Genomic DNA, 14,205 nt, shown 5'->3' with positions numbered 1-14,205 from the left:
CTTCGTTATTGTAGAGTTTTGTAAAAAGTGGACTTAGCATGTTTGCACAATAAGCTATCGATATTTATTATTATAAGTTTCATCAATATTTCTGCGAAATATCATCAAAATCTGCAGCATTTTTTTATTGTTTTCAAACAGTTTAAAGTTAATTATACAGCAACTTAAAGAGGGTGTTTAATTTAAAGCAATTTTTATATTTAAAAAATATTACACAGACAATAAGCAGCTCATTTTTATTAGACAAATTTATAAAATTTTTGCAAAAAAAAAAAAACAATACAAAATATAATAAAAAGTACCATAAATAATATTGATTTATAGCCTTTCACTTAAGTGAAAAAAAAACATTTGTTTTTGCAAATAATAAACAATTGCTAAGTAAGAATGTTGTATTCAATGCTCTTTGTCAAACACAAAAAAAGCAGTTGGTTCTGATAAAAATTTAAATTTTTTTTTAAGAAAAATTATACAAATAATTTTCTTACCCCGACTACGTGACTTTAAGCACAACTTTGAAAATAAAATTGAACGTGAGTAGAAAAAAAACTGTTGAAGAAAATTAAAAAAACAATAAATGGACATTATTATGTATTATAAATACTTATTACATTTCTAAAACCAGCTGTTATTATACAGAGTCTGCATTAGACACTGACTGGATGTAGGTAGTAGTAGAGTGGCGAATATTGAGCAATGAGTAATCGCCTCAAGAATTAGTTTGTTGACACAATTTAATTGTTTGTATTAGGAAAACTGTTTGAAATTTGGCAACTTAATATTAAGAAATTGTAATAAGAAATAGGATCAAATATATTTACACGCAATACTGATTACTGATGAAATTCGTGACCTGTCATAGTAGTTGTCAATAACTCCTTAAAGTGACAGCATCCCTTCATATACAATTTAAAAATTAAAACCGCTCTCTACTCCAAAAACCGCTCTATACTCAAATAACTATTTCTGTATGTGTTTTCTTCATCATAGGGCTAATAATATTGATTCCTCTGATTTGTTCAGTATATCCCAGGTTTCACATTAAATTTCATTTCATTAAACAGTCCTCACTAAAACAATTAACCGATTACTTGCCTCCATGAGTACCCCCATAATGTCTAAATAAAAGTTTATGTATTTCCTTTAATCAATGATCTTTGGCGTAACTGGTCACTAACGTGTTTTCATGGCGCATGTGTAACAATTTTATATTTTCAATTCATACAAAAGCATTTGTTTTTTATAACTACATATTGTTATGTTATTATTGCTGCAAATTTTTACGCAATCTTTCACTACTAAGACCTAGTGAGAATAATTAATTATTGACGTCGATATCCGTAAACGTGCTCGAGATACAATGACACTAGATATCTGATTACGACGATTGTTTGTTACTATCGCAATACTCAAAGGAATATTCAATGAAAATGTGATGCGGAAAGAGAGAGTGTATTTGAAAAATCATTTTTATAGATTGCATAAGCTGGTTTGGAACTTTTAGTAGTATTGTAAATTGTTTTATATCAACCACCAAAAATATGAGGGGTATATTAAGTTTGTCTTTACATTTGTAAAATATCGAAATATTTGTAGTAGAACCAAACAGTTAATATATTATGGGTGCCCCGTCTGTCTGTTGTTGGCCCGATAGGGCATAGAGGTAATGACGTACGTGGAAAATATTGGGTGTATGACTTAAAAATGCGGAATTTTTTTATTTAAACATTTGTACAATATTCGCCATTGTTAGCTATGACCATCTATGGATTCCTCGCCAAAAGAACTGCTCATCTTTTGAGGCCAAGAAAAAATGATACCAATTTCGGATACTCTGTTCTGAAGTGATGCATATCCCAGAGAGAGCGTACTGCATCGATCGAAACAAATAGTAGTCGGCCGGGTAAGGCAAGTGAGGCACAACTTCCCAACCACTTCATTCTAAATAGTTTTTAATAGGTATTGCAACATGTGGCCTGGCGTTGTCATGACGGTTTTTCGGCCAATGTTCGCTACAAACGAATCAGTTGAATTGTGTTCTGTTATGTTTTGGCTAGATTTCAACAGTTCATAATAGATAGGACCCTATTGGTCCCACCAAAAGGAATCCTGCTGCTTGGAAACTTTTTGAAATTGCTGATTGAGTAGTTTCCAATGATTTTGAAACTCTTGCTGAGTTTGCAAATAATCTTTATGGAGTAATGCCTCCAATTTCATAAGTATCAAGATAATATATATTTTGTTGGGTGGTAGATGAATATATCTCGATGTTACACACGGAATGACAATGTTATATATACCGTCATTCACTGCTTTTCGTGATTGAAAATTTTCACGAGAATTTCCGGGAATATTTTTTTTTAGAAATTTTTGGAATTTTTGTTGGGAACTTTATACCATTGTTAACCAAACTCTGACAACAATAGATTTGCATCGTATTCTAGTGGTAGCATGTGTGTACACTAGAGTGCTCCAAGATTGTATGGACGAAAAAAACTTTCTAGGTACAGGCCGTCCCCCCCTCTAGAATTGTTCTATATATTGTAGAAACACGTTGTGTAAAATATTAGGATGATAGGATAACGTTAACTGGTGGCGCAACGACGCTGAAGTTTTGAGGTGCATTTACAAGGGGAAAATATGCAATTTTTTCAGTTTTTGTAAAAATTTTGTCATTAAATACTGACTTTTACAATTTAATTTAAAAGAATCGAAATGTGTACGTAATTGTCATTATAATAAGATATAAAAAACAAAAATTGGTAAAAAAATGTTAAAGTTATTAAAAAATCGCCAGGCCATTAACGTGTCTCAGGCCACTAGAACAAGAAATTTATGAACAAAATTAACATATTTTGAGAAATATTAAAATAAAAGCTTATTTTTACTTAAAATATATCCATATTTACTTGTATATGAGTTTTTGTCCTCGTAGGATACCGTTAACCTATTCGCAGGTATGACCAAAAAAATTAAATTTTTTTAACGGCAGTTTCAAAACTCCAATTTCAAATTTTTAAAAATTTTGTTAAACAAATTTCAGAATTTTTTGATCATCACATGGGGATTTATTGACAACATTATGTGGAATAAAAATGTGAAAAAAGTATGTCAATATCTCCTATAGTTTTTCCGTACCTGCGATATAAATTTTGCGATTTTCGAGAAAAACTAATTTTTTGGCCATATTTTGGGGAATGACCAGAATTTCATTACTGTAATGATTTTTGAGTAAAAGCTATTCAGAATAATATAATCCAGGTAATTTTAAATATAGTCTGAAAGTTTTACTAAAATCGGAAAACTTTAACCCTTAAATCGTGAAGGTCAAAGGTCAATTTTTTCAATATTTGGAATTTCTCATGGAAAGATAGCGAAATATTATACATTTTTGGGCCGATTTTGATGAAACTTAAGAAAAATATAAAATGAAGTCTAGTATTCACAATAACAGTACAAAAATGGAAATTAACCCTTAAGAGTACTTGGGGTCAAAATGAATGTGTTTTTCGTGATTTTAAAAGTTGAGGGTCATTTGGACCCCAAGTGCTATTAAGGGTTAATTTCCATTTTTGTACTGTTATTGTGAATACTAGACTTCATTTTATATTTTTCTTAAGTTTCATCAAAATCGGCCCAAAAATGTATAATATTTCGCTATCTTTCCATGAGAAATTCCAAATATTGAAAAAATTGACTTTGACCTTCACGATTTAAGGGTTAAAGTTTTCCGATTTTAGTAAAACTTTCAGACTATATTTAAAATTACCTGGATTATATTATTCTGAATAGCTTTTACTCAAAAATCATTACAGTAATGAAATTCTGGTCATTCCCCAAAATATGGCCAAAAAATTTGTTTTTCTCGAAAATCGCAAAATTTATATCGCAGGTACGGAAAAACTGTAGGAGGCATTGACATACTTTTTTCACATTTTTATTCCACATTATGTTGTCAATAAATCCCCATGTGATGATCAAAAAATTCTGAAATTTGTTTAACAAAATTTTTAAAAATTTGAAATTGGAGTTTTGAAACTGCCGTTAAAAAAATTTAATTTTTTTGGTCATACCTGCGAATAGGTTAACGGTATCCTACGAGGACAAAAACTCATATACAAGTAAATATGGATATATTTTAAGTAAAAATAAGCTTTTATTTTAATATTTCTCATAATATGTTAATTTTGTTCATAAATTTCTTGTTCTAGTGGCCTGAGACACGTTAATGGCCTGGCGATTTTTTAATAACTTTAACATTTTTTTACCAATTTTTGTTTTTTATATCTTATTATAACGACAATTACGTACACATTTCGATTCTTTTAAATTAAATTGTAAAAGTCAGTATTTAATGACAAAATTTTTACAAAAACTGAAAAAATTGCATATTTTCCCCTTGTAAATGCACCTCAAAACTTCAGCGTCGTTGCGCCACCAGTTAACGTTATCCTATCATCCTAATATTTTACACAACGTGTTTCTACAATACATAGAACAATTCTAGAGGGGGGGACGGTCAAAATTCGCAATTTTATTTTTTTGGAGCACTCTAGTGTACACTCAACCAAATTTCTTATGAAAATATCCTTCACTGACAACACTTGTAAAATAAGTCATGTTCGTTTTTTAATTTCGGTTTCACATGTATATGAAACTAACACATAGACGGTGCCCGCGGGCGTACTGCTGGAGACCAATGCTTTACGCGTTTTCTTCTTAATTTTACAATATTCAGATTCGTTGTGATGGCCAAATTTTTTGCTGAATGTTACCATCTATGGATATATTTTTTTACGGTTCCAGTAACATATAATCAGTTGACACTTCGATTATTCGATTCGATTATTTCAGCATTATGGTTGAAATAATCGAATTTTTGTCACTCAGCTACAATACAGACACTTTATAATGTATACGAATTCACTTGAAAAATATAGCACACTTTAAGGCACTCAGTTGATGTTTATTCAAATAGCGTATCTGATAAACTCACTCACGACTGCAACCTCTGCCACTATTTATAACACTGCCATCTGCATTCTAGATTGCTCTTTAACTGTCAAAATTCGAATATTCTAGATCTTACTAATACATACGCCATCTGTGGTGTACTTTCTACAATGTTCATTAACTGAATATTCGAATACAGCGCACAGTGGTATGAGAATAAAAAAAGATGGAAATAAATCTGTAACTTCTAAACCCTTAAGCCGATTCGAATGAAATTTCACATGCGCAAAGAGGTAGTGTAGTCGAATTTAAGTTTTGAATTTGGACCTCATGAGCCCACCAGGAGCGGGACCAGGGGTTCCCAAAGTAGGACACCTCGGGTATGTTCAATTTTTAATCTCCTCGTCGTGGACTACATAAAACCTCGTCGTAGCTATCAATTATCTCTTATAGCTTAGGAGATATTCGCATTTGAAAATTTAATTTTCAACATTTTTACCCACCCTACACCATTTTTTGGTGACCGCGGTTCCAAATATTCCCCGATTTTATCCATTTTTCTTTTATAGGATTAACAATAGATCTATATATCAAAATGGAAAAATAAAAACAAATTTTGAAATTTATAATCAGGAATCCCAAAAAAGTATTGAAAAATTTCAAAAATGGTATTTTTTCGTTTTTTGGCTATAATATCCATACCAGGGGTGGGGTTATCGGAACACTTTACAAAATGATTAAGAACATATTGGGCCATCTAAAATAGGTTACTATATTTTGATATCGAGTATGCGATTTGAGAATTTTTGCCCTAAAGTTGAATTTTACATAAAAAATAGGCATTTTTTTAATGGACCTGATCCCGTCGGTATCAAAAATTATAAATGTTTTTTTCATTTAAAATATTTGGCGTAAAGTTAGCTTTTCAAAAAGTATAAATTCATTATACATCCTCTTAGAAATTTTTTAGATAACTTAAAAAGAATAAAAGTACTTTTTTCCCCAAAAAATTGAGAAAAATCGCCTTTTTTAATTTTTTTAAATTCAAATGCATGTAACTTTGGACTCAGCCATGATTTTTAAACACTTCTTTCTTTATTTGATATATAGATCTATTGTTAATCCTATGAAAGAAAAATGTATAATATCGGGAAACTTTTGGAACCGTGGTCATCAAAAAACTGGAGTAGGGTGGGTAAAAATGTTGAAAATTTAATTTTCAAATGCGAATATCTCCTAAGAGATAATTGATATCTACGACGAGGTTTTATGTAGAGCTCGACGAGAAGATTTCATATACGTAGATTCCAAATCGGAACACAAACGAAGAAATAGGATCATTTTTAAAATTGGACATACCCGAGGTGTCCTACTTTGCGGACCCCTGGCCCCGCTCCTGGTGGGTCCATGAGATCCAAATTCAAAACGACAACACTTCCTCTTTGCGCATGTGAAATTTCATTCAAATCGGCATAAGCGTTTAGAAGTTACAGATTTATTTCCCTCTTTTTTTTTCTCATACCACTGTGCGTCACTGTCTGCCTTCAAATTACCTCCGAACACCACCTTCTCGAGGAAACCAAGTTTCTACCAGCCAAGGAACACAATTAATGTTGACGCAACAGTTCCTTCTGGGATGTCACCGGAGGAATCATCCAAACTTCAACATCACATAGCTGGATACGAGGAGAGCATACAGAGGTATGTGCTGGATCTATTTGATCGCCGTTTGTATATGACAGTTTTGATCGACATTCACATAGACGCCATCAATTCCGCGGTAGCAGGATAACGTATGAAAGTCATAAAACAAGAGTCGTTCTGGCACAACTTAAATCAGGATGGAGTAACGGGCTTAATGCCTTTTGGTCCTGCATAGACCGTACCGTCCTTATCTTATGCCCAGTATGTGGTCAGGGTCCTCACGACACCCTCCACATATTCAACTGTTATGCCAACCCTACTTCACTACGTCCTATGGACAATTTCACATTTTAGCACAATTTCTTGGACTTGAACAACATGCAGAGCCCCATGATTGAATATTGTAATTGTTTATGCTGCTACAACAACAACAACTAGCGTACCGGTCATTATATTATAAAATCTTAAAAATGGTGGACAACCATAAACAACCAAAGTTTATACTTTCTAATAAAACGCTGGTAAAAGTTTATAAAGTCTACTTTTTTGAAAGAAGTTTACTGGTTTTTGGTTTAATTTACAAAATTCACTAAAATGAGAATATTTTTTGATTTCCTCCCGGAAAGGGAAAATGTCCGGGAAATTAGGAACCCTAGCGGTTGAAAATATTGCGAGTCTGACCCAAAACTTTAAATAAAATATGCATCCTCTGAACGTTATCCGAGTTGGCTCAAATTTTCAGTATTGAGTGTTGGGATGACAGTGAAAAGTGGCTTTAAAATCTCTATAAATATCAAAAGTGAATTGCAAGTGTAGGTTATAATATGGTCTGGTTTTATCGACTATTATTTCTTATTTGTTTTATTTTGTACATTTATAACTTGTTTAATTGTTTGGAAAACATTGTCCATACAAATTGCATTATAACAGTCATGTAGTTTATAACAGTTTAATAGTGTTTATTATGAGTGCTGTCACTCGTTATTGTTTGAATTTAATACTTGTATTATTTTGCATACAAGTTTGCTAATTAAATGCATACATATGTATTATCTATGTAAATGAGTATTCATTTACATTTGTATAAACTTATTTATGACTTTTTGTAATATTTTCCGGTTATATTTAGTTTACCGGAATCTAAATATATAAACATTAATGTGTGTCTGTTTATTAATTTGTCTGTACCTTATAGGAGGTTAAACTACTGAACCGATCCTCTTGAAAATTTTAGCGTTTGTTGCTCTATATCTGGAAGGAACAAATTTTAAGTGGGCGTGACACCTCCCATACAAAGTAAATAGTTATTGTATGATTTCCTCTTGAAAATTTTACCGTTTGTTGTGCTATATCTAGAAGTAATAATAGGCTACAGTTTGTTTTGAAATTTCAAGTGGGCGTGGCACCTTCCATACAAAGTAAATAGTTATTGTATGATTTCACAATAACCATACAATATTTCACTGTCACTTATTGTTATTACTACGAAGGGAATAACAGGAAATTAATGCTCAATTAAATTTGTACTGACTACTTTCTGCTAAGATTTTCCATGCCATTTTAAATCAAACTGTAAAGTCCAATAGATTTTTTAATTAAAATGATGACTTTCTACAGCTACAATGTGTTATGCAAATGCTTTGCATACTGTTAACAAATTAGTTGTATTTATTTTAAATATGAAACGTAATTAATTGTAATAAAATCACATTATTATTGTTAATTACGAGTATCAGCTGAAATAAATTTGAATTACAATTAATAGCACAAATAATCGTATGACTTTAAGAGGTAATTGAAATCTATTTTAACTATGCATGTGACATGTGATCATTAGAGTGACAATCAGTTGTATGGAAAAAAATTTTTGTTAAAATTTTGAAGAGTGCCGGGTGGAATATTGTGACACTAGGCCTAAATGTTAAGTGCTGAAAATTTTACTGTTAATATGGAATAAATATGTGAAACTCGTTAACTTTCTGCATTGTTTTCTAGAAATATGTAGATTTATTTATATTAATGAATATTACATTAAAAAAAAATTTTGGAAATTAACCCTGTATCTCCTTTGGTTCAAAATGACCCAAAAACTGTATTATCGCCAAAATTAGAGAAAAATGCAAATTTTTCAGTTTTTGAAAAAATGTTGCTACTAAATAAATACTTTTGCAATTGAATGCAAAAGAATCGAAATATGTACGTAATTATCGTTGTAATGAGATATAAACGACAAAATTTGATTAAAAAATTTTAAAGTTATTACAAATTCGCCAGACCATTAACGTGTTTCAGGCCACTTGAACAAAAAATTTAGGAACAAAATTAAGATATTTCGAGAAAAATTAAAATAAAAGCCCATTTTACTTAAAATATGTCCATATTTACTTGTATATGAGGTTTTGTCTTCGTAGGATACCGTTAACCTATTCACAGGTATGGCCAAAAAAAATATTTTTTTTAACGGCTGTTTCAAAACTCCATTTTCAAATTTTTAAAAATTTTGTTAAACAAATTTTAGATTTTTGCGATCATCACATTGGGGTTTATTGAGATCAAAATAGGGAATAAAAATATGAAGAAATTATGTCAATACCTCTTACAGTTTTTCCGTACCTGCGATTTAAATTTTGAGTTTTTCAAGAAAAACTAATTATTTGTCCATATTTAGGCGAATGAGCCCAATTTCCTTACTGCTGATTTTAAATAGGAAACTTCTCGAAAGCATATCTGACAGAATTGTTGAAGATTTGGATCCGGAAGATATCTGGGGTCTGCAGAAAATTGATTTCAACAGACAGACAGACGGACATGGCTTAAAAACCCGGTTTTTCGGTTAACCGGTTTATAAACACTATATACAGTATATATATTCTGGATCCTTATAGATAGCGGAGTCGATTAAGCCATGTCCGTCTCTCTGTCTGTTGAAATCAATTTTCTGCAGACCCCAGGTATCTTCCGGATCCAAATCTTCAACAATTCTGTCAGACATGCTTTCGAGAAGTTTCCTATTTAAAATCAGCAAAATCGGTCCACAAATGGCTGAGATATGAGGAAAAAACCAGGACAACCTCGATTTTTGACCTGTGTATATCTGGATTACTAAGTCATTAATATAGACCGTGATTTTTTCACAAAAAAAAAATTTTAAAAACAAAACAAAAAATTTTTAAGATTTTATAATATAATGACCGGTACAATAGTTGTGGTTGTTGTTGTTGTAGCATCATAAATAATTAAAATATTCAATCATGGGGTTCTGCATGTTGTTCAAGTCCATGAAATTGTGCTAAAATGTGAAATTGTCCATAGGGCGTAGTGAAGTAGGGTTGGCAGAAAAACCGGTTTTTCTTCGAAATCTCGGTTTTTTGCGAACCGGTTAATTTAAAATGTTGATTTTAGGTTAACCGGTTTATCCGATTTTTATAACTCGGTTAACCGGTTTTTAAAATTTGGGACTAAAATTAATAAATCTCATGTTTTTGTGCATTTTTAACATTCATTGTACACACTTTATTGGTCTGATTTGAAACCTATACTGCTGATTTACAATAAAAACCTCTTTAGATAAATATTTTTAAAAATTAAAATGATTCTAATAGACGATGAGTTTACTTAACAACTTTTTCAAAATAAATTGCACATAATGAAACTATTAAAAATTAAATTCCGCATAATTCTAGAAGTTAAGCTATTTCTCAATAATGATACATTATAAAATTAGTGATGATTTTACCAAACGTTAAGTTGAATTTGATGTACATACCTTCTTTCAATCATTTTTTTTGCAATATTTTTGAAATCTGATAATGGAGTTTTAATACTTAAATATTTGGTATGATTTATAATGACAAATAATCACAGCTAAGAGGAAGTGCGTTTACGACTTATAGGTCCTTTTTTGGGACTTGTAACATTTTCTGTTTCATATCAGAAAGTAGAGGTGATAATAAATTTCAAAATTATCAAATATATAATTAAAATAGTGATTTACATTTTTTGGTTGAAATTTAATGAATAAACGAATAATTAAAACTAGTATTATATATTTTTAAATTTTTACAAAATAAAATGGACTTAACACTTTTGAATATTTAATGTTATTTAATATTAACCATTCCTGACTACTAAAAACTACAAATTTTAAAGCTGTATGTACTTTATTGGAAATTTTATGTTTTCTACACCTATATGACGGTTAACCGGTTTAACCAGTTTTTTCGATGTCGGTTAACCGAAAAACTGTTTTTTTTAAAAAGTCGGCTTTTTATAAACACTAACTGTATAGGGTCGGAAAACTATATTTTGGAAATTACAAACGGAATGACAAACTAATATATACCCTTCTCACGAAGGTGAAGGGTATAAAAATATCCCCAATTTTTAATAACATGTGTTCCAATCTAATGAGTTACAATATGCATATGAGACTTTTATAGAATTAATAAAAATTACCACTAATCATGAGAAAAGATTTACATTTTGAACAATTGTTGTTTGAAGTTAAATGCAAACAATATTTATTGTAACAGAATATGGGTAGATATCGTTTTTGTCATAACGTTATAAATATTTTAGAAGAATTTTTATTTAGAAAAAATGTCGGATTAAATTTGAATACCCTTCACCATGAGCGGCAAGGATATATATAAGTTTGTCATTCCGTTTGTAATTTCTACATTTTTCATTTGCTACCCCACAAATTATATATATTCTGGATCGTTATAGATAACGAATTCGATGTCCGTCTGTAAATCTGAAATCAACTTTCTGTAGCCCTTGGATAACTTACATACATGATTCATACATCAATATGTCGGAAAAGCTTCTGGCTCGGAAAATGGAATTAAGAATTAATTCCTTCGAACGTATGATTGTAACACGCTATAGTACGCTGCACAGTGGTATTGAAAAAAAATTGAGGGAAATAAATATGTAACTTCTAAAAGGTAAGTCCGATTTGAATGACATTTCACATTCACAAAGAGGAAGTGTTGTCGAGTTTAACTTTTGAACTTGAACCTAATGTGCCCACCAGGGGCTCGGCCAAAGGTACTCAAAGTAGGACATCTTGGGTATGTTTCATTTTTAAAACGATCCTATTTCTTCGTTTGTGTTCCGATTTCGCAGAGAATTTACCTAACATAGAAATTTATAAAAAAGTATATTGCCTACCTAAAAGAATTTTTAGGAATGTAAATAACAGTGATAGGTAAATTCTCTGCGAGTTGTTAAGTTTTTCCTAATTAATTTGCCACGTAAAAAACAAAAAGGAGACATATTATACATCAGTGGATAGAGGCTTTTGTCTACTTTTCAAAAATGTATATAACATTTGACAATTAAAACATTCATGGAATACTTTTTTGAAAAATATGGCAACAAATTTTTTATTGAATTTTTGATAGGTACAAATTTTTCAAATTGAAATTAAATTTTTATTTATCAATAGTTTTTAGTGAAATTTCACAGTTATTCAGAACTTTCTATTTAAAATGTAAAAATGGAAACAAATTTTGAATTTTTTTACAGCAATCCCGCAATTCCCAAAAAAGTGTTGAAAAATCCCAAAAATTAACATTTTTAGTTTTTTGGCTCTAAGATCCATACTAGGATCGGATTTATCGCAACCCTTTACAAAATAATTGAAAACATATTGGGCCATTTAAAATCGGTTACTATATTTTGATATCGAATACGCGAGTTGAGAATTTTTGCCTTAAAGTTAAATTATACATAAAAAATTTCTTCTGTGAATTGCAAAAATCATCACAAAACCATAATATTTTTCACACTTATGCTGGTGAAGGGTATAAAATCAAAAACCAACATTTTAGACAACTAGTGCTACTGACAAGCATGTGCATATAAATCTTTAAGCATTTATCATAATAATTATCAGCTATTTGTGGGATTGTACAAAAAGAGATTTACGTCTACAATAACTCTTAATGGCAGCGTAGGTATAACAGTTATAAACATGTATAACCATAAATGTATAGCACTTTCTAATTATAACAGCTACATAGTAAACATTTAAGTCATTTAAAATTTTCTCTAAATCCCATATTAATATGGAATATTGCAAAATTTTTGCAATGATTTTTATTTAAAAAAAGTTTACATAACTATGTTTTTGACTGCTTCTTACTTTGGCCACAGAATGTTATGATATTTATTTAAGTTATTAACATATACAATACATTCGTAATAAACCATATTTGGAAATCTTTTTTTGTAGACCAAAAACAAAAACTGAAAAATAAACAAATAATAAATATTACAAAAGAAATTTTCACTTTTAGAGCATCATGATACAATAGACAAAAAAACAAAAAATAAAACGAATACAACTTGTAGCAACATCAGTAGTAGCTGGAAAATGTAAACAGAAAACTGGAAAATTCGTGAAAATGAGCAGCCAATTACTTACCTTGTCAAGTTGATTACGCATATTTAACATGTTGCTGTTGATATTTGTATATTTGGTATTTTAATAGATACAATTTTCTTTAAGAATTGCTAAATCTAGCTGAAGTAGTGGCGGCGTATTAAGCAGCTAAAAAATAAACTCTCGAAAATTTTAAAATTTTTCAAGGGATTTTAGCTGTTTTTAACAAACTTTTTTTTCATAAAAAATATTTTTGTTTGGAAAAATTTTTATTTTAAATTTCTTTAAATTTTTTCATTAAAATGTTTCATATATTCTAAATTTTTTGTTAGCACTTCATCATCATTTGTAAAGCTTTTTGTTTGCTATTAACTAAATGCTATACAAGTAGAAAATTTTTAGCATTTGTGTTATTGTATTTTTATTTTTTTTTTAAATTTTATGTGAATTTGAACAACCGTTTCGTTTTGTATGAAATTCGCAACTGAATACTGGGTAACTACAGGCTTAAACTCAAATAAGCTTAAGTAATACAAAAACAAGCAATTACAACAACAATCGAAAAAATATAAAACAAAAAAAAACTAAATATACAGCCAACCGCAACAACAGTAATAAATAAAAAATACTTGTACAACAACAAAACTGTTACTTATATTATAAAAATAAACAATAAGTACAACTAATACTGGGCTTCGAATGAAAAAAATAAATAAAACTGAAAACACAAAAACACACATACACATGCAGGTATGTGTAACACACATACATATAAATATTTATTAAATTGAGAGTAAAGCCAAAGAGAGGGCCAATTTGTCCAAACCAAGCCAAGTTAATACTACAACCAAAGCCAACCAATCAACTAACTAAGCTTCCAACCATACAACCACCCAACCAGCCAACCATTCTGTCAAACTAAGCAATCTACAAATACTAACCAACCAACACAAAAACCAACAACTGAAATTGTTATTTTTTAAATCTTTAAAAACAATTCATTTTTTACAACAGAGTTGCGCTACATTTGCAACTTATGTGTTTCACTTAAAATTTATTTTCTAAATTTTAATCTAATTATAACAAATATAAATTTTGACAATTTATTGAACAATTTATGTTAGATTAATATTCTCCAAGTATGCCTTTTTCTGAATAAAATCGGTAAAGTTCGACTGAATATTCGGTTACGGGTTAGGCGTAAAATCAACCTAATA

At 30.1% G+C, this 14,205-nt stretch overlaps 1 protein-coding gene across 1 annotated transcript in view; it reads right to left on the bottom strand.

Moving 5' to 3' along the window:
• Positions 1-13,157, bottom strand: part of LOC135961999 (protein kinase 4) — a 74,528-nt gene extending 61,371 nt beyond the window's left edge. Inside the window, exon 1 of the mRNA XM_065513668.1 lies at positions 13,031-13,157. Coding sequence (XP_065369740.1) covers positions 13,031-13,060 — 30 coding nt within the window. The 5' untranslated portion in view covers positions 13,061-13,157. The remainder of the gene's footprint in view (positions 1-13,030) is intronic.
• Between the last annotated feature and the right edge of the window lie 1,048 nt (positions 13,158-14,205).

Source organism: Calliphora vicina, chromosome 5 (assembly GCF_958450345.1).
Source record: "Calliphora vicina chromosome 5, idCalVici1.1, whole genome shotgun sequence".
Taxonomy (NCBI): domain Eukaryota; kingdom Metazoa; phylum Arthropoda; class Insecta; order Diptera; family Calliphoridae; genus Calliphora; species Calliphora vicina.
Note: the sequence above shows the minus strand (reverse complement) of the source record. Positions and strands in the feature narration are given on the sequence as shown.